This window comes from Pristis pectinata, chromosome 4 (genome assembly GCF_009764475.1).
Source record: "Pristis pectinata isolate sPriPec2 chromosome 4, sPriPec2.1.pri, whole genome shotgun sequence".
NCBI lineage: Eukaryota > Metazoa > Chordata > Chondrichthyes > Rhinopristiformes > Pristidae > Pristis > Pristis pectinata.
Genome location: NC_067408.1, coordinates 41,830,888 through 41,853,142, shown reverse-complemented (window position 1 = coordinate 41,853,142; position 22,255 = coordinate 41,830,888). Strand labels below are relative to the sequence as shown.

Below are 22,255 nucleotides of genomic sequence, written 5' to 3'. Positions count from 1 at the left end.
TTAACATTTGGCTTTCACTTTTTCTTGTGTTATAGGTTACTATTCTCATTTTTCTTGCTCTTGCATTTCTTGCCTGCATTGTATTTCTCGTGGTATACAAAGCCTTCACCTACGATCACAGTTGCCCAGATGGATTTGTGTACAAGGTAGGGGTTCAATTTGTAGAATGAATCAATCTTGTTCTAGTATTAATAACTGGTAGAATTTGGAGTCATCAGCAGAGCAATGGCTGTCACCTGTCATCATTTCATTGTGATTTACATCATTTGCAGCATTTGAAAGGCACAAAATACATTTCGTTAATGTATCTTGTTTCATGAAATTAACCATCATGGAAGGGATGTATGGGGAAGATTCTGGGCAAGAATGTACTACTTTTATTAGAAGCGAGATTATATTTGCATGTTTGTCATCATAAAGCAGATTCAAATGTAACATAGGTAGGAGCAGGGGTAAGCCATTTGATCCTTCGATACTGTTCTGCTATTCAATTCATTGTTGATCTTCTAACCAAGAGCCATTTTCTTCCACCATCCCCATATCCCTTGAAATTAAGAAATTAATTTATTTCCAACAAGGTCCATGACTGAGCTTTCCAGGCCAGAAAATTCTAAAAATTCCCCACCCTTTGTATGAAGAAATTTCTCCTCATCTCTGTCCTTAACAGCCTATCCCTTGAGACTCCTCAGCCTGGGGAAACATCCTCCCTACATCCAATCTGTTGAGACCTGTAAGAATTTTCTAAGTATTTTTAAATAGTGAAAGACTAGGTAGAGTTGGTTTATTTTAAAGGGTATATTTGTACACAAGTTACTGAAAGCCAACATGCAGATGAATCAAACAATGCTTCTAAACTCCAGAGAATAAAAGCCTCATCTACTCAATCTCTCCTTGTATGGCAAATCTGTCATCCCTGGAATCAGTCTTCCCTGAATCTGAATGGCAGGTACATCCCTTCACAGGTAATCCTCTTGTAATAATGGTTAACATACCATTTGCCTTTCTAATTGCTTGTTTTCCTGTCTTGTGCACCAAAGTGGTGATCTCACATTTTTCTGTTTTACATCCTATCTGTGTGTTCTGGCTCATTAACTCAGCTTGTGTATATCCCCTTAAAACCTCTTTACATCCTCCTCCCTACTCACAATCTCAGCTAATTTAGTATCATCAGCAAACTTGGAAATAAAATAGTTGGACCCCTCAGCCACATTATTGGTATAGATTTTGAATAGCTGGAGCTCAGGCATTGATCCCTGTGATGCCCCATTAATCACGGCCTGCCAACCAGAGAAAGACCTGCTCACTTCCAATGTTTGCTTTAGAACATAGAACAGTATAGCACAGGAACAGGCCCTTCGGCCCACAATATTGTGCTGAACTATTTAAATTAGTAATCAAATGTCCAACTAAACTAATCCCTTTTGCCTACACAATGTCCATGTCCTTCCATTTCCTGCACATTCATGTGCCTGTCTAAGAGCCTCTTTAACACCTCTATCATAATTGCCTCTTCCACGACCTCAGGCAGTGTATTCCAGGCACCCACCACTCTCTCTGTGTAAAAAAAAAACTTGCCCCGCACATCTCCGTTGAACTTGCCCCCTCTCACCTTAAATGCATGCCCTCTGGTATTAGACATTTCAACAATGGGGGGGAAAAAAGATACTGGTTGTCTATTCTATTTATGCCCCTCATAATTTTATAAACCACTACCAGATTTCCCCTCAGCCTCTGCTACTCCAGAGAAAGCAATCCAAGTTTGTCCAACCACTCCTTATAGCACACACCCTCTAATCCAGGCAGCATCCTGGTACCCTCTTCTGCACCCTTTCCAAAGCCTCGATATCCTCCCTATAATGGGGCGACCAGACTGAATGCAATACTCCAGATGCACCCTAACCAGTGTTTTATAAAGCTGCAACATAACCTCCCGACTCTTGAAATCAATTCCTCGACTAATAAAAGCAAGCATGCCATATGCCTTTACCACCCTATCAACCTGTGTAGCCACTTACAGGGAGCTATGGACTTGGACCCCAAGATCCCTCTGCACATCAACACTATTAAGGGTCTTGCCATTAACAGTGTACTGTTTCTATGCTTTCTGTCCAATAACTCATTCTCAATCCAGATCAGCATGTTACCCCCAACTCCACATGTAACCTTGTGGAACAACCTCGTGTGTGCCCATATGGAAAGCCTTCTAAAAATCCAAACACAACACATCCATTGGTGGTTCCTCATTTATTCTTTTAGTCATGTCCTCAAGGAACACCAGCAGATTAGTTAAATATGATCTTCCTTTCATAAATCCATGGTGACTTCACTCAATCCTATTACTTTTTTTTCAACATGTTCTATTATTGCATCCTTCATTTTAGATTGCCATATTTTCCCACCCACCAATATTAGACTAATAGTTGGTTGTTCCCTGTCTTCTGTTTTCCTCCTCTCTTAAGTTGTGGGGTCACATTTGCTACCTTCCGATCAGTAGGAGCAATTCAAGAATTTGTAGAATTTTGGAAGCTAATAACCAGAGGATTCACAATTTCTTATAAATTCCAAGGGCCTAATGACCTACATCCCTCCCCTTTCAAAACACTGGGCTGTAGATCACCAGATCCTTGGGATTTATTGCTTTCAAGCTCACCAATTTCTCTAGCACTAGTTTTTGACTGATACTTATTCTTTAATTTCCTCGTTCTTGCTTGGCCCTTGATTCTTCAATATTTCAGGCAGTTATTTGTGTCGCCGTTGTTGATAACTGGTGCATTATTGTTTAATTTTTCATGTCATTTCCTTTTTGCCTGTTATAAATTCTTCCATCCCTGACTGAAAAGGCCCCACATTTGCTCTTACTAGTCTTTTTCATTTTAAATATCTGTAGAAGCACATGCAGCCTCTTTTTATGCTTCTGGCCAATCCACTCTCATTGTACTTTGCCATTTTCTTAAATCAATTCCTTGGACCTCATTTGCTGAGTTTTAAAGTGTTTCCAATCCTCGGCCTTTATAAGCGTCCTATGATTTTTATGCCACTTTAATTCCTTTAGTCAGCCAAGGTAAATCAATTTTCCTTTTGTTTTGTACTTTTAAGGTAATACATTTGCAAAGTGATGTTAGAAATCTGATTTTTGTTTATCAAAAAGTTCAAAGTTTTGAAAGCAAGGTTGAATGGTCAAAAATATTGGCCTGGAAAGTCCTTGACTGTTAAGTGTGACCTAAGAGCAATGGGGTGAGGTTTGTATGTACTAAAGTGGTGGCCTCATCATAAATCTTGGAATCGGCTAGTTTTCATAGCACTGAGCATGAATCCCATCAGCAGGGGGCTTTATACCCTGAAAAAATCAGGAAGGAATGGACAAAGGCAGTTATTCTTGTTTAAGGAGTATCCAGCATCTGCAGTGAAAGAACTGAGAGGAACACAGAACAGTACAGCACAGGAACAAGCCCTCCATGTCTCTGCCAACCATGATGCCAGTCGACTTAATCCCATCTGCCTGCACATGGTCCATATCCTTCAATTCCCTGTCTGTTCAAGTGTCAAAGAGAAAGTGAAATAGCTAGTTACTGCAACAGATAGGAAAACATAGATTTTTCTTCTCCAAGGTTGAAATGAAAGTACCACTGTCCAGTTCAGAGAAAGTGGGGGGGGGGGGGGGATGCTGAGAAGAAAGTCATCCAATGCAGCAGCATATTTCATGTGGAGGTTGTGGCAATGGCTTTGAGCAGGATGGCTAAGAAGGAAACTGAAAAACAGGATACTCTACCTGTCCTTACCTAGCTGCGTAGTTAGCCAATGGAAGAGTTTTTGTTGTTTATACAAATGTGGTATTTACACTGGGATGCACCATGGCATGTGGGATCATTAACCCCTGCAATCTTGGAATCTGGCAACTTTGAGAAATGTAATGCTTCTTTCATTCATTTGAATCAAAGCATTGTTGATGTAGCAGTGTGTGCATGTTTACTTCTGAAACTTGGTTCCATCAAAAGCAATAATACAGTATGTATCTGGTACTGTAGGCTGCATTTGGTATCTTTGACTAAGGTATTTTTGGCTCAACTGTGCACCCTATAGATTTTGCTGTGCAATTCTTTCCATGTGTGATGCAGACTGTAGGATGAAGCTGTGAGTCTAAAATAGGTGATGGAGAGTGATGGAAGAACACTTGATTCTTCCTAATTCTGTATTTGGCATCCAGTGGGATTTCTGGGTGTTTCTTCAACAAAGTTTGAAACTCCAGTGCAGTTGTAGAACTGTGCTACTGCGGTAGAGACGGAGTGTACTTGGAGCTGCGAAAAATTTGTGCCAGCATTAGTGCAATCGACAGGTTAGGTCCATTCCAACACAGGAATTTTCCAGACTTGCTACTTGCCAGTGCCAAGTTTATAAAATTAGAGGTCTTTAGTTACACATTATGTATATCCACACCTAACTAGGTCACTTATCAAAGATGTAATGTACAATTGAAAGCTTTGTCACACTAACATCTAACAATAGAATCACACCACAATTTATGCATGATTAGCACCTTGGTTGGCTTACAATTTGGTGACATATTGCTCTGTACATGTGAAGTGATAATTAACAACAGTATCTGAAAAATATACTTACATAAAGCTAGCCAAGGCATAATTCAAACCACGATCCTAACATGGGGGGGGGGGGGGGCGGGGAACATTTTGAATAAAATGCAAGGAGTCAAAACATATCTTTAATGTGATTCAGATGACCACAGACCTACATACATGGTAACAGTAGATTCCTATAGCTCACTCCTAATAATTTCAGAAGTTCTCTGCAAGGCTTGATCCTCCCTGGGTTTTGGAGGACAAGTCATTTCCAGAGTAAGCTGAATAACACATTTCAGATTGATTAAGCAAAAAGGTAAATTCCTTGAAATAAGTTTTGTTGCCAACCTAACCTCAGGATTTTTCAAACCCCTTCCCGATTCCAGTTGTGCTCATTTGTCACTGATGCAAAAATAAAACCTTATTTGTTTTTCTTAAGTAGAATATCAGTAAATTACCTGGAGATTGGGGCATTTGAGGGTTCTGGGGCTGGATCAGATTACAAAAATAGGGAAGGATGAGCTTTGAGGGGAGTTTTAAAATCAAGGGATTGCTTAACTATGAGTAACTTTTTGTCAGCAACTACAAAAGTGACTTGGTACAATTTAGAACAGGGTCAGCAGTGTTTTGGATGACCTCGGGTTTACAAAAGGTAGAATAAGGCTGACTGGCTAGGAGTTGGAATAGGCAAATGCGGAGGTGATGCAGCTTGACAAGATGAGGGCAAGGATGATCTTGTTCTTTCCACTGAATCCTTATGAACGTTCATTATACAGTGTGAACACCAGGCGGAACATATACAAGGTAAATTTACAATTTCCAACATTGTAAAGATTGTTAACATTTTTGCTTGCTTATCACAAAAAAGTATTTTATATAAAAGAGGTTCCATACAACAAAATTGCTGTTTTGGCTAAAAAGCAAAGAAATTTGTGAATAAACCAAAGGTCTAAATGGCCTGGGCTGAGTCTTAACTCCCATGAATAGACAACATTAACATTGCGTCACAATATTAAAATGCAAACTACTCGGAACAGAAACCAACCATCCCTCATGCAATACCCATACCCAGGCCAGGTTTGTATTGAAAATGCAACATACAATTGAAAGTGTTGCCAAATAATTTCCAGTTCAAACACAGGACAAGGGATACATGCAAAGCTTATTTAAATATTATAGTAAAGCTGCTTTCCTTCATTTTACCAAGTCATCCAATTTTTTTTAACCACGGGCAGTTGCATTTTCCAGACCTCTGAAAACCTGGTAGTTGAAAGCAAGGGAGAATGGCCAAAAGCGTGAGGCAAGTGCCTTGGCAACACCGCTAGTGAGCTGGGAGGAACAGGAATGTTTCCTCCAGGCCCATCAATCCAACTAGTAAGCTTCCCTGCTTCCCCCACCCTGCCACCTGATGCATCTGCTCTTTCTAACTATCAATAGCCCACTAATCACCATTATACATTCTACCAATGGGGTTGTCAACCAGCCATTTTTTTTATATACATTTGAGATGTGGTGTTGCTGTCAAGTCCAGGATTTATCACCCCTCCCTAATTGCCTTAAGAGGAAGGTATTGCACCATTTTCTGGTGAAAGTAGTCCCACAATGCTGTTAGGGAAGGAGTTCCAGGATTTAGACATGGTGATAATGAAGGAATGGTATTTCCAAGGCAGGGTGATGTGTACCTTGGAGAGCGACTTGCAAGTGGTGGTATTCCCTTGCACCTATGTTCTTGTCATTCTTTATGGCAGTGGCTGCAGGTTTGACCGGTGCTGCCAGGGTAGAGTGGGCAAATAATTGCAGTGTATTTTGTAGGTGGTGCACATTGCTGTCAGAGAGGAATTGAATGGTTACAGTGGTGGTTGATGTACCAGTCAAGTGGGCTGCTATGTCTTGGATGCTGCTGAATTTCTTTAGTGTTGTTGGAGCTGCACTCATTCACACAACTGCAGAGTATTCCATCCCATCACATTCCTTTTGAATATTGGAATGACATTTGGGTGTCAGAATGCGAGTCATTGGTTGCAGGATACCTAGCCTGTAACCTGCTGTTGTAAGCACAATATTTATTCTGCTAGACTCATTGAGGTTCTGATCATTGAAACCCCCAGGATGTGATGGTGTGGGCCTCAGTGATGGTAGCGATTACAGTCTGTCAAGGTTAAGTGTTCAGGCTCTTCCGAGTTGTAGATGGCCTTTGTCTGGCACTTATGTGGCATGAATCTTTCTTGCCACTTATCAGACTAAGTTGAATGTTATCTAGGTCTTGATACATGTGAGAGTGGATTGCTTCACTTGCTGAGGAGTTGAACACTGTGCAGTTGTTGGTGAAGATACCCACTTCTGACCTTCATGACGAAAGGATGGTTATTATTAAAGCAGATGACTGTGATGTCCTGAGCTGGGGCCAAAACCATCTTCTTTTATTCGAGGTAGGATTCCAACCATTGGCCTGTCTCCCCATTGATGTGCCTATTGACAAGTTTTGCCAGGGCTCCTTGATGCCACACACTGTCAACTCCTGCTTTGATGTCAAGGGCAGTCACTCTCATCTCACTCCTGGAATTCAGCTCTTTGAACTATATTTGGACCAGGATTTTGATGAATTCTGAAGCCAAATGGTGCTGGCAAAAACCTGGGCATCAATAGGTTAGTGGAGAATAGGTACTGCTTGATAGCACTGTTGACAATGTCTCCTATTGCTTTGCAGATGAAGGAAAGTAGATTTATTGGACTGTAAGTAACTTGATTGGATTTATGCTGCTTTCTGTAAACAGAGCAACCCAGACAATTTTCCACAGTGTATGGCAGATGCCAGTATTGTAACTCTACTGGGGCAGCTTGGCCTAGGGGTGAGGTTAGTTCAAGAGTGCAGGTCTTCAGAACTACAGCCAGGATGCTGTTTTGTCCCAATGCCTTTGCTGTGTCCAGTGCTCAGCTGTTTCTTGATATCATGAGGAGTGATTCAAATTGGCTGAAGACTGGGTTTTAGTGACATTGGGAATTTCAGGAGGAAGCAGAAATGTCTCATCCACTTGGCATTTCTGGCTGAACATGGTTGTTAATACTTCAGCCTTTCCTTTGGTGCACACATGCTCAGCCCTGCCATCATTGAAGATGAGAACGTTCTTGGAGCATCCACCTCCTATCAGTTTTTTTTTTAATTGTCTAGTACAATTGATAACAGTGTGGCAGAGCTGCAGATCTTAGATCTGATCCTTTGATTCTGAGGTTCTTAGCTCAGTCTGTTGAGTGCTGCTTTTGTAATCCTGTGTTCCAGTTTCATCAAGTTGGCTCATTTTTAGGTTTGCCCAGTACTGCTTCTGGCACTTTCTTCCTCTCTGCAGGGTTGATCCCTTACCCTGATTGTAATGGCAGAATGAGGGATATGCTGGGCCATGACCATCCAGATTATGGTAGCATTCATTTCTGCTGCTGACGGTCCACAGCATCTTCTGGATACCTAGTTTTGAGCTGCTACCTCTTCTGCGCCCATCTCCTTTACCATTATTGCAGTACCATACAATATGATGGAGAGTATCCTCACTGTGAAGATGGGAATTTGTCTCCTTGAGGATTGTCCAGTGATCACTTTTCCAACTGGTATAATGGAGAGGTGCAGTAGGTAAATTGATGAGGATGACATTTTATCCCTGATGCTGGTTCACTCACTGCTGCCACAGACTGAGTCTGGCAAATACATTCTTCAGGACTCAGGCAGCTTGGTCAGTGGTGGTGCTACCAAGCCACTCGTGGTGATGGATATTGAAGCTCCCCTCCAAGAGTACATTTACTTTTGGTGCTTCAATGAGGTTTCCTTCCTTAGAGTAGAAGTTGGGAGAAAAAGAAAAGGAGAATAGGAAGAAAAGAAAGGGAATGAAGGGAACTGTGAGTGGGAGAAGAAGGTGGTTGGAGGGAGAGGACCCCACAAAGCTAGAGTCCTGGCAGGTACCAAGCTGTATGACTTTGAGAGACCATTGAACGGGATTTCCTGCAATTCAGAAGGAGTGACTGTATGAGATTGATTTGGGAATTGCTGATGTATACAGCCTCCAACACCATCACTGGTCATCCATCAAACTTGGCTCTATTTGTTCCTCCCCTGACCACTGCCCAATCTTACCAGTTCACCATGATCTGGGCTGCACCTCAACTCCCAACATTGTTACTCACTCATCTCATGCTTCTACCTGCTCCCACAGGCTTTGCTTTCTGACCACTTCTGTCAATCAAATTTTTCTGTGGGTGAGAACCCCACTATATAAAACCAGTTTATTAAATCCTTCAGGAAATTCAGGAAATCTGTTTCCCAACCTCTTAACACTTACTTGTACAGAATTTGTCTTTATCCTGAAGTCCAGGCTGATACCCCACCTTGAAGGAGAGAAAACTGATGGTTACATTTAATTTCTCATGAGAAACTGGGGGGGGGGGGGGGAAAAACCATTAAACTCCTTCCAGCTTGATTTTTGTTACATTTGTATATATTGTGCAGGTTTAATATTTCGTTTTATTTTGGTCCAACTGCAAATAAATTTGACCAGCAGTTTTAGTTTGCATACATTACTTCTCCAATGTGCTTTGTTCACCCTTGAAGATGACTAGGAAACATGGTGGTTATATATGTATCTGGCAGTAAGTAGCTTGCTATAACTGGAGTCAGGTGTAAAATCTGAGCACCATGTTCTGGGCAGTAGTGATGAAAAAAGACAGTTTGGGGATTTGCTGTGCACATGTAAAAAGTCTAAATGTCAAAGATTGAGAGATATGATGCAATGGCTACATTAAATTAGTGATACCCAATAAATGAATATTGGGCACAAAACAAGTTACATTATAATATTGTAAATTATTTTTATATGAATCTAAACAAATTTCAAAGATTGTGACGTACTCTGATTTGTTAATATAATGTAGTTGATTCGGGTATTGTATAATTGAACAAGGAGTGCATCTTTCTAACTGGCTAATTATAAGCTAAAATGATTTTTAATTCAATAGTTTACCTCTTGCTGATTCCAAGCAATTATATGCTACATTTCCCATATGTGTAATCACATTTAATTCTTGTTGATTTTACATCATTGAATTATGTCATTTCAAATTAAACTAGGTTGCAGTTTCTGCTGTGTTATTTAGCTGAGTGAAATGTTGTTGTCACTATCAATAGCCACTGGGAATGTATAGAGAGAATGAAAAAAAATTGGTTGTGCTTTCTGAAAGTGCACAGTTGTAAGGCAAAATGAGTAAACAAAGCTGCACAAATTTTCTATTCCCCTGTGAATGGACAGTCTTGTGTTTCTTTCTTTGATCAGCAGCGGGATGCAATAAATTTTGCCTGCTGAATTATTTTTTTAAAAAAAACACAATTTTGTGTCGTATCCATTGAGAGTACAGGATTGCAATGGCCTTTTTGTTGCAGTACTATGATCAATGTTCAAACCCCACCATGGTGAAATGTGAAACTAGATTAAACAAATCTGCTAATTTCCAGGCAAGTACCATAAAGATATCATGAAAGCTGTCAATAGTATTGTAAAATCCCATTAGGTCAGTGAATGGAGTCTGCTGCCCCTATAACTCTGAGACTTGACACCACTGTAATACCCTTGTAAAACCCACCTCATTTACAATAATTGCTGTACTTTAAGAAAAAGATTCACTGCACCTTTCAAGGCAATTTGGGGAACTGCAATACATATGGCCTTACCACTGTCACCCACATTCCAAAAAGGACTGGAAACTACGATCATACCTGCCAATGACTATTGAAATTGAACATATGGTACCATACCAGTTTTCTTGGCTTCCAGCATTACACTTGGCACAGGTTCTGTCAACTGGAACCATTATTTATAATTTACTCATGGAAAAACCTGCAATTTTGACAAAACATTTGAATACCCTTACACTGTTTGTAGTTGGGCAAAAAATCCTCTGCTAGAGAACTAAATTCTATTTATTTAAATTAGTTTAGTTTTATATTATTGCAATACTAAGCAAAAAATGGTAATTATATATTTTTTTCCTCTTGGTAGCATAAACGCTGTATACCAGCATCTCTTGAAGCCTACTACTCAGCACAAGACTCTACTTCCCGAGGGCGGTTCTACACAGTCATCAGCCATTACAGCCTGGCTAAACAAACCACCTCCCGATCAGTTTCTCCATGGCTGCCTGCTGCATCAGCTGAGAAACCAGCAGAACATGATTCAAAATCCTCAACCAGTGATAGTCACTGAGCAACTTCCTCCATGGTGATGTTTTTTAAAACATAAAACCAAGTGAAAGGTGTTAAGGTTGCTAATGATGGGACTGTTGTTGCGGTTCCAAAATGAAGCAGTATTTGGAACATACAATAGTTGTTTCTTTTGTCCCTTGTCTTTGTTGATTTGTAATTGATTCTGAAGTTCTTTTGTACAAAGGCATGTTTGGTGTTGCTGCAGTTCATATTATAAACTCATTTTTAACTAGGTAACTTGAAGAAACCTCTTGTCAATAACTTCTTATTGTTTGATTGAATTTCAAGAATAAACTCACCAAGTGTCCAGTGAGCCTCTCTCCTGAAGACTTAGGCAGTGCACACTTAATCATTCTTTGGAATAGCGCATTTCCCGCATGAACAGTTTATGTGCATGAAATTTTGCACGTTTAGCTGACGTGTACACTTATAATCATATGATGTTTCATCTTCATGGCTGCACTTTTCTAGAAGTAAAACAGATAAGATAAGCTTATGTAACACAGCCTTTGGTTGAAGAGCAGTTGATACCATATTTCTCCTTCACCTGCAGGCACTTAGGTGTTCTGCAGTTCCTGCGTTCTATAACAATGCTAATGCTTGGAAAAGGATAAAGTGTTGTACATATGAATCCTTAATATTAAGGGATGCAGTATGAGGATTTAAGCATTAGATTTCACATGAATTATCAGATTTGTTAGCTGAAGCTTGGTAGAGAATTGTAATTAGTATTTAACACAAGTGCAGTACCATCTTACGTTTTCACATGTAATATTTCATTGTCAATAGTGTTGATTTTCAGCTAATGTAAAAAAAGAATAATTTATAACTCCTTGTGGTGTATTTTTGTCACTATCTAGCAGAAACTAAAGTATTTTTGGTTGTGTTTCTTGGGATTTTTCCGATGAAGAAATAAAGCTAGATGTGTCTGACATTTTCAATCTTTTTCTGTTGGATTTTCCGGTGTTCACAAATAAAACAAATTGAGCAAATATTTTATTATCCACTTTTATTAACAATGACTTCACTGAGTTACTGTGATTTTTGCAGTACCATATTTATATTATACCTTCTCTAACTGCAGTTCTACCAACGCATTGAATTCCCTTCCAGCAAACTCTCTCTGGGAGGAAACGGAATACTGCAGTAGTATCAAAGAACAAGGATACCTGAAATGCAACAGTTTTTTTCTGAAAAAGGCAGTTACTCTTAATTTCCAGTAGTTAGATTCTGGCCTTAGAATATTATGGATGAGGCTGTGCAAGCATCCTTGATGAACTCTTAATAAATCCCTTTATCTGTCTTTTCTCACTAAAGATGCCAATAGCAAAATACTTTTGAAGGGCCTGATAAAATTCTACTTCCATTATCCTTACAAGCAGTAAATTCCAGATAACAAATACTCACTGCATGAAAATCTTTTTTTCCCCACATCCTATATTTTTAGCCCAAGTGTTAAATCTATGATCCTCTTGTCCTTGAACCACCCACTATTGGAATAGCATCCATCAATTTACCCCATCTTAAACAGTCATGATCTTGCATGCTCAAATTAAATCTCCTCTGAGCCTCCTTTGCTCCCAGGAGAATGAACTCTAGTCATGTGTTTGAAATCCCTCATCCCTGGAATCATTCCAATAAATCTTTCTGCTTCCTCTTTCTAAAGTTAGATGACCAGAATTAGATGCAATACACCAATTACAACTAAACCAATGTTTTATACAGGTTTAACATAACTTCCCTGCATTATACTCCAGCCTCATTTATGAATCCCAGGATCCAATTTGCTTTATTAATAACCCATTCAAAATGTTCTTCCATTTTCAAAGATGCATCACATTTACACCCAGATCTCTATTTTGCTGCACAGTATTAGTTTATATTGGAGCAGACTGTTAACCCACCCTGGACCATGCTATTTGTTCCAGCTGTCTTGCATCCCTCCCCACCAGAGCTTGGCCCCTAGTACTCAAATGTGGCTGAATGCAGCACATGGGCAGTCTCAGTGCAGGCACTCAGTGGTGCTCACAAAATGGCTTTGACAGTTATCAAGGCCTCTCTCCCAGGATCACTAACTGTGTCTTTGACATTCACAGTCAGTAACCTGTTAAAAGCTAACGTTAAAACATTTTTTACACTTAACACAAAGTGCATTCATTCACTAGAGCTTAACTAGAACATTGAAACTAACAAATAAACAAAATAAACTGCTTACCTTTCATTCAGCTGGTGATGTCTCCCATTCATTGTCTAGGGACTACTGTAGTGCCACGTTTAAAGTGGTGCGGGCTCAGTCGGCCAGCTTCCCAGTCTGAGAGCTGAGAAGCCTGTGGAAGTGCAGGCTGCCTTGTTGGTCTCAGTGAGGAATCTGCCAACACAGCAGTAAGGTGGAAAATGTCATCGCCATCTGAGGTCCATGCAGGTGCTGGGAATGGGGATGTTTGTGGTGACATTCAGGTAGGTGTCAATATAAGAGATAATGTTGGAGAGGAGGATTTGCCCCGCTGACTGTCCCAATTCTTTCTACACATGCATATCACTTCACACTTCTCTGTATTAAATTCTGGAACTAGAATACCCAGGTTATCCATATCCATATTCTATTTTGTGTTACCTGTAAAATTTAGAAATTTTGCCTTACACACACACATCTAAGGGATTAATAGTAACACACTACTGTTTATCTTGCAGTCTGAAACTCAAAACTGTTTAACAGGACTGTCTCTGCTTTCTGCATTTGAGCCAATTTTCTATCCATTCTACTGAATACACTATTTTAACAGTTTACCAAAAATAGTCATATACATGGTGAAATTATTGGTGTATAATTTAAAATTTTTAATACTAAAAATATAAGTACAGCAGCTCTGCAAAAACAGAATGTGATTGAATTTTCTAGATATGCATTTCAAATTCATTTCTCTCCACACTGGTGGTGAGAAACAGTTGGTGGAATGTTCAGACAATGTTTTGCATTTTCTATTCAATTTTCTGCCCCATGGTGTTCAAACTATCTTCAATCATTGAGCTCCTGCCAACAGTATTTTTTTGGACTGAAAAGTTTCATAAGTTTCCCTGACAGTGTTTCTATCTCAATTATGACATTCATCATACAAGCAATTCTTCCTCGCTCTTTTCTCTGTGGGGAGTTGCAGGATGGTAAACAGTCAAAAAATAGCTTTTCTGTTATGAAGAACATCTCCAATCAGTGGTACAGCTCTGAATCCAAAAATGTATCATTGTCAACATTTGCTTTGGTTATAGGAAGTTTCATTATTTGGCTATCTTTCTGACTCGACTGTTATATTTAGACCTACTTTTCATTAACAACTTGCATTTCACTGTGCTTTTTCTCTATATAAAATGGGAGTGGTGTAAGATGCACAAGAAATGAGCAATGTATAAATAACTGCTGGTAGCAGAGATGAAAGTAAATCAGTACAGACTAGTCCAGCAGTTAGAAAGTTGTCAATGCAATCAGTACAAATGGGTTAAATTGGCAAAGATAGTGATTATACTGATAAGAACTTAAAGTTGCATTCACCCCTGAGTGGTCAACTGGCTTTATGTGTAACTCCAGCAATCCAAGTTTGGTTCTGACCTCTGGTGCTGTCTGTGTGAAGTTTGCATGTTGTTCCTGTGGCCATGAGGGTTTTCCCCAGGTGCTGCAGTTTCCTCCCAAATCCTAAAGACATGCAGGTAGGTTAATTGGCCATTTTAAATTGCTCCTAGTGTGGGTGGGTGGGCAGAGAAACGGGGGAGAGTTGATGAGCATACGAGAATGAATAGGTCACACGACAAGAAGTGGTGAAATGGCAACGACGCCATTGTTCTGAGAGATGGCATAGACTGAATAGGTCAAATTACTTCCTTCCAATGTTGTAAGAAAATATGAGAAAGTGCATGGAAATTGTCTTGGAGAAGCGAGATCCTGATCTGTTAGGGTGGGGGTGACATTGCACAAAAAAGCAGAAATTAATATATGCTCCACACAAAAGATTTGGTCTCAACTTGCTTATTTTACATTATAAAAGTAAACATTTCAATTGGTGAAAGGAAGAACATTGCAGCACAAGACAAAATTTGCAATCCAAGTAATAAAAAGTATCCAAGTTCACTGCCTGACTGGAATTGTGTGTGCAATTTTTGACTCTCCAAGTTTGTGTGTTAGATATTTTTTCATACACCATCATGGTGGCCTCTAATGACCTTTGGTTGAGGAACACTGAGTGTCGCTGATGATTCCATTTAGTTTTGAACAACATTGATTAGAAGTTAGAAACTAATGCGGAGAATGGAACCTGGCAGAGGAACCATTAAAAAAAAGCAGCTTAGCCTTGCCAACAGCAGTACTAAATTGTTGGGGCCGGTTGGCAAGGTGGGTGGGGGGAGGGGTGAATGCTGTGCACTCTTGTGGCCCTCTGAGTTCCCTATGTGTAGCTATACACAAATTGCAAGGGTTATCATTCCTTAAACATCCAACTGTAATAGCAGAGTAGGAGTGTGGTTGTCACTGCATTGGTATCCAGAGATCTGTCCAATCTATTTCAACATGCGAGTTCAAATCCCATCATCGGGAAATTAAATTTTAAGTAATTCAATCCAACTGGAATTAGTATAAGCAATGGCTAACTACAAAACTGTCAGATAATTGTAAAAAAAAGCATTTGGTTTATTAATGGCTTTCAGAGAAGGAAATCTGCCATCCTTATTCAATCTGGTTAATATCTGTCTCCAGAACCTCTAAAATGGTTAGCTCTTAACTTCCCTCTGAAATTCAATAGTTCTAGGGATGGACAATAAATGCCCAACCTATCAATAATGCCCACATTCTATGAATGGATGAATAAAGAAAGAAACTATCATGTTGATGCTTGGACAGATAGGCAGATTAGTGAACTACAGGGGAGCCAAGGGTGATGGGGAACAGGCTGAAAAGTTGAGCTGAGGGCAAGATCAGATCAGCCATGATCTTACTGAATGGTGGAGCAGACTTGAAGGCTGTGTTATCCACCCCTGCTTCTATTTCTTATGTTCTTATGATGTGAAACAAAAAAATCTGATGCTGTATTTCTAGGGAGCTAACCTTTCTCCTTTATTCCCAGTCTGCCTGCAGTACCCACAACATATTGGCTGCTCTTCAAGGCCAAGAGGTAGCTCTAGGGGGAACAAGGGCCCTCCCTACATTCTTGGCTCCTCACTTCTTTCTGAGTTCATGACTGTGCTGCAGATTTTAGGTACAACCAGAGTCCAGAGGCACCAGGAGATGAGTGGAGAGTACCACCAGGTCCTCAAGATGAAGTTACAGTGCCTGAACTGATCAGAGGATACCTTGCAACACTCAGGGCACGATTCACCTTCTGCTGCCCTGGTTCACAATTCACCATTGCGAGAGCACAGCCCTGACCTGAAAACCTCCAGCAAAACAGAGGAAGGAAGGAGAGAAGGAGAAAGAGCACATTAGCAAATGGTGAAGAAGTGAGGCCATCTGTACTGTCAAGGCAGAATGAGTAAACCCACCTGCTCACACAATTGGTGAGGTTGCTAAAGACGGTGCAGGAGGGCCCTACTTGTTCATGGCTTTTCTCTTGATCAACTGAGAAGAACCACAGTGATTGTGGAGCCCCTGGTTGTAAAGTCACTCTGGGGTTCAGAGTACATGTGGTTCACCAAGATCTGGCTTCTGGTTGGGGCAGCGAGGAAAAATACTTCTCCCACAACACTTGGGGTGAATGTCTCATAATCAGTGCAATTGCTGCGGTCACCCTTGTTATATGAGTCACGATCTATGAACCCATGTACCCTGGGAAGCAGGAGCCCTCTCTCCAACAGAGCCACAGAACTTCACACAGATGCTGCAGGTACACTGGCTTCCTGTGACGTTTGAAAATTCAGGTACAATGACATCATCTCCTGATGCATTGTCAATAGTAGCTTTATTCTAAGGCCTTGTACCTAGCTCTTCAATGACAGATAAGCTCCCTAAAGCCACCTTGGTGCTGATATTTTCTCTGGGATCCAACTGGAGGTAGCGCTCCACTCATCCATCCATCTGTTTATTACAGTTGGTGATTACGTCCCCTGCCTTTGTGTTCCATAGAGTTGTTTTCTTTAGGACCTGTTGTATTTCAGATCCCATCACACATTCTCTCTGTGGAAGAGCACAACTGGGGATGCTCTGACAAAGTTGTAACCAATAATTATTGAAATAGCACCCAGTGGCCTCAGCCCCTTACTGTACTCCCTATAAACTCACCACTGTGTTGCCAAATTCTGCTATAATTCCATTTACAAGTTTGCAGATGACACCACCATAGTGGACCAGATCTTAAACAACAAAGAGACAGAGTACAGGAAGTAGATAGAGAGTCTAGTGGCATGGCGTCAAGACAACAACCTTTCCCTCAATGTCAGTAAAACGAAGGGGCTGGTCATTGACTTCAAGAAGCATGGTGGAATACACACCTGACTGTATCAATGGTACTGAGATGGAGGTGGTTGAGAGCTTCAAGTTCCCAGGTGTAGATATCACTAACAATATGTCCTGGTCCAGCCATGTGGATGATATGGCCAAGAAAACACACCAATACCTCTACTTCCTCAGAAGGCTAAGGAAATTCAGCATGTCCTCAATGACTCTTACAACTTTTATAGATGCACCATAGAAAGCATCCTATCCAGATGCATCACAGCTCGGTATGGCAACTGCCCTGCCCAAGACTGCAAGAATTTGTAGAGTGTTGTGAATGCAGCCCAGTACATCACGCAAACCAATCTCCCCTCCATTGTCTCTGTCTACACTTGCCACTGTCTTGGAAAAGAAACCAACATAATCAAGGACCCCTTCCACCACGGCCATTAACTCATCCCCCTTCACCCTTTGGCCAGAAGGTACAAAAGCCCGAAAGCATGAACCATCCGACTCAAGGACAGCTTCTATCCCACTGTTATTAGACTCTTTCATACACTGACGGATGAACACTTTATCTCCCAATCAACCTCGTTGTAGCCCTTGCACTTTATTTGTCCACCTGCAAAACATTTTCTCTGTAACTGTAACACTATATTCTGCAACCTGTTTTCTTTCTACCACCTCGATGTATTAATGTATGGCATGAACTGTCTGAATGGCATGCAAAACAAAAGCTTTTCTCTGTATCTTGGTACATGTGACAACAATAAACCGATACTTCAAACTCCTCTTAATGCATTTAGAGGCTTCTTGATTGGATCTCATTTTTAGTTGATGAGGGCACATCACAACAATGTTGACCTTGAACCAGCCAGCTTTCATTTGTTCTTGTTTCCCATGTGTTGAGACTGCAGTGGTGTCTTAAGCTATATTCAAACTTGGTTTTGCTCTCTAAATGGGAATGCTGGAGAGCACTTTTTCAATAATTTACATAAATATCAGCAGTTAGTAGCACTACAGTGTAATTGCAACTGTGCAGAAATGGTGGATATACGGCCAGATTAATCCCAAATTGGAGTTGGCTCAAAGCAAGCACATTCCACCTTGTAGTGAATGTACTAATGTGACTTAATTGCTTCCAACAGAAGATAAGTACAAACTTTAGTGAAAAAGCACATTTGGACTTCTATTTACAGAGGTGGCAATTGATTAATCAGAGAGTGATAAATAGGAATTCATTTTATGAGGCAAAAATTTGTTTGATTAAAAATAATCTCGGAGCAAACGTTATCAAACAAATTGAATTAAAAATATGATAATTATCTTAAAAATGGCACCACGTATATTGGTCTAGAATAATTCTATTAGCCTGGAAATTACAACTGACAATATTATGACACTAACTTTCTTCAAATAAGCGGATTAATACCTCAGTTAAGGTAGCAGATGGAGGAATATATATACACATACATACACATACAGTGGCATGCAAAAGTTTGGGCACCCCTGGACAAAATTTCTGTTACTGTGAATAGCTAAGCTAGTAAAAGATGACGATTTCCAAAAGGCACAAAGTTAAAGATGACACATTTCTTTAATATTTTAAGCAAGATTACTTTTTTATTTCCATCTTTTACAGTTTCAAAATAACAAGAAAGGAAAAGGGCCTGGAGCAAAAGTTTGGGCACCCTGCATGGTCAGTACTTCGTAACACCCCCTTTGGCAAGTATCACAGCTTGTAAACGCTTTCTGTAGCCAGCTAAGGGTCTTTCAATTCTTGTTTGGGGGATTTTCGCCCATTCTTCCTTGCAAAAGGCTTCCAGTTCTGTGAGATTCTTCAGCCGTCTTGCATTCACTGCTCTCTTGAGGTCCATCCACAGATTTTCGATGACGTTTAGGTCAGGGGACTGTGAGGGCCATAGCAAAACCTTCGGCTTGTGCCTCTTGAGGTAGTCCATTGTGGATTTTGAGGTGTTTAGGATCGTTATCCTGTTGTAGAAGCCATCCTCTTTTCATCTTCTGCTTTTTGTTTTACAGACGTTGTGATGTTTGCTTCTAGAATTTGCTGGTATTTAATTGAATTCATTCTTCCCTCTACCAGTGAAATGTTCCCCGTGCCACTGGCTGCGACACAAGCCCAAAGCATGATCGATCCATCCCTGTGCTTAACAGTTGGAGAGGTGTTCTTTTCATGAAATTCTGCACCCTTTTTTCTCCAAACTTTCCTGCGTCCTCACCACAAAATTCAGCGTCAGAAGTTTGCAAAGGAACATCGAAACAAGCCTGATGCATTTTGGAAACAAGTCCTGTGGACTGATGAAGTTAAAATAGAACTTCTTGGCTGCAATGAGCAAAGGTATGTTTGGAGAAAAAAGGGTGCAGAATTTCATGAAAAGAACACCTCTCCAACTGTTAAGCATGGGGATTGATTATGCTTTGGGCTTGTGCTACAGCCAGTGGCATGGGGAACATTTCACTGGTAGAGGGAAGAATGAATTCAATTAAATACCAGCAAATTCTGGAAGCAAACATCACACCGTCTGTAAAAAAGCTGAAGATGCAAAGATGATGGCTTCTACAACAGGATAACGATCCTAAACACCTCAAAATCCACAATGGACTACATCAAGAGGCACAAGCTGAAGGTTTTGCCATGGCCCTCACAGTCCCCTGACCTAAACATCATCGAAAATCTGTGGATGGACCTCAAAAGAGCAGTGCATGCAAGACGGCTGAAGAATCTCACAGAACTAGAAGCCTTTTGCAAAGAAGAATGGGCAAAAATCCCCCCAAACAAGAATTGAAAGACTCTTAGCTGGCTACAGAAAGCATTTACAAGCTGTGATACTTGCCAAAGGGGGTGTTTCTAAGTACTGACCATGCAGCGTGCCCAAACTTTTGCTTCGGGCCTTTTCCTTTTTTGTTATTTTGAAACTGTAAAAGATGGAAATAAAAAAGTAATCTTGCTTAAAATATTAAAGAAAGGTGTCATCTTTAACTTTACGCCTTTTGGAAATCAGGTCATCTTTTACTCACTTAGCTATTCAAAGTAACAGAAATTTTGTCCAGGGATGCTCAAACTTTTGCATGCCACTGTATATATATGAATGTGTTAAGCATTCACTTAATAATATTGTTAATGGTAACTTCTAGGTTACATTAAATTCCTTTATTAAATTGCAGAATATTTATAAAGCACTTTGCTAACTATCAAATATTAAAATGCTGACTCATGTATGAAGCAAATTATAACAAATTGGATGCATTTTTTTTAAACTAAGTGCACTGACAAACACAGGTAACTGGATATCTAATTGCCCATGAAAAGGTAAACAAATCTGTTTGTTTCAGTGCTATTGATTCAAGCATTTTACCTGTATACCCAGTTCCTGCCTAGGTGAGTGCTTAAAAGGTACCTAGTACAATGCTTTTACTCCTTAAAGCATCTTGTACTTTCAGGGGTCCTATACACCTATCAAAACTCGTTAATGCTGATTCAAGTCATGCCTACATGTCCTGAAGGGGAGATAAGCATTGATTATATCCATTGCCAAAAGACATTGGCCATCTTAGAGCACAATGTGGAGGCATATTGCAGCAGAAACTGAGGTATGAACACAATGGGAACATCCAGAGAGTGTGGCTTCATACTTGGAGGCCCAGGAAGCCACAAAAGTCAAGGATGAAATGAGATCCAAGAGGTGAAGTCCAAAGGGAAGAGATAGGTAACCAAAGGGTCGACCTGAAGACCTGGTCCCAATGCTGGGAAAGGTGTAATGACCTCATCCTTTTGGTCCAGCTAGTGGTGGAAGAAGCAGGAAATTCTATCAATCACCAGTTGCACTACTACACTTGCTCATTTTGCAGTAGTTCAATACTCTTGCATCAACCTTACAGCCTATTCATTCTTCCAGCTACTCAACAATGCCATGGATATCAGACATACACATTGCAACAGACTCACTGACAATTTTCCCTTTATTTTTGCAGGAAAAGATTGCAGGCACCAATAAAAGAACACCCTGCTTCTTCCATTTACTGTCTTCATATTACATGGCTGATGTCAACTTAATTGTAATTTCAGGGGCCCTGTGCAGCCACCAAAACTAACTTGCACTACTGCTTTAATTTATAGAGTCATACAAATGATTGAGGCCATTCGGCCTACCATGCCGACCAGTGGGCACCCATGCGTATTAATCTCCTCTTTCAGCACTTGGCCTACAGTGTTCTATGCCGAGGTGATTTAAATGCTCATCTAGACACTTCTTAAATGCTGTCAGTGACTCTGCTTCCACCACTCTCTCTGGCAGTGTACTCCAGGTACTCACCACGCTCCGAGTGAAAAAGGTTTTCCTCAGATCTCCTCTACATCTCTAGTCTTATCTACTCATGTCATACCTTCAATTCTTAGTGTAGCGGTTAGCATAACGCTATTACAGCACCAGTGACCCGGGTTCAATTCCGGTCACTGTCTGTAAGAAGTTTGTACGTTCTCCCCATGTCTGTATGGGTTTCCTCTGGGTGCTCCGGTTTCCTCCCACATTCCAAAGATGTACAGGTTAGGAAGTTGTGGGCATGCTATGTTGGCACCGGAAGCGTGGTGGCATTTGCGGGCTGCCCCCGGAACACTCTACACAAAAGAGGTATTTCACTGTGTGTTTTGGTGTACATGTGACTAATAAAGATATCTTAAAAGAAATTGGGAGGTAAGCACTGAATCCATCCACTGCTTACTTGGTTTTCAGCCAGTAAAACAGATCAGTCTTTGGGGTCTGTTCTCTTTTCAATCCTCACTCCTGAGAGGCTGTAGAGACAGTCATTGTAACAGGACTGTGGATATAATTGTGCTCGATGGTATGGCCAGGAAGCTAGACTGGAGTAAGTAGTTAAGGATAGTTAAGGATAGAGTCTTTGTTGCCCAGGAGTTAGGAATCCATCTGGCACAGTAGTTGAAACGTGACAGGCATTATGTAATGCCTCAGAATGTTTAGGTCACTCCAGCTTCCTAGATGCTTTGTAATGACCATG

At 40.5% G+C, this 22,255-nt stretch overlaps 1 protein-coding gene across 2 annotated transcripts in view; it reads left to right on the top strand.

Moving 5' to 3' along the window:
* nsg2 (neuronal vesicle trafficking associated 2) overlaps window positions 1-11,804 on the top strand; it is a 62,236-nt gene extending 50,432 nt beyond the window's left edge. For both annotated transcript variants that reach the window (XM_052014250.1, XM_052014251.1), the window contains exons 4-5: window positions 36-146; window positions 10,610-11,804. In XM_052014250.1, the coding sequence (XP_051870210.1) occupies window positions 36-146; window positions 10,610-10,813 (315 nt within the window). In that variant the 3' untranslated portion in view covers window positions 10,814-11,804. The remainder of the gene's footprint in view (window positions 1-35; window positions 147-10,609) is intronic.
* Window positions 11,805-22,255: the final 10,451 nt, after the last annotated feature.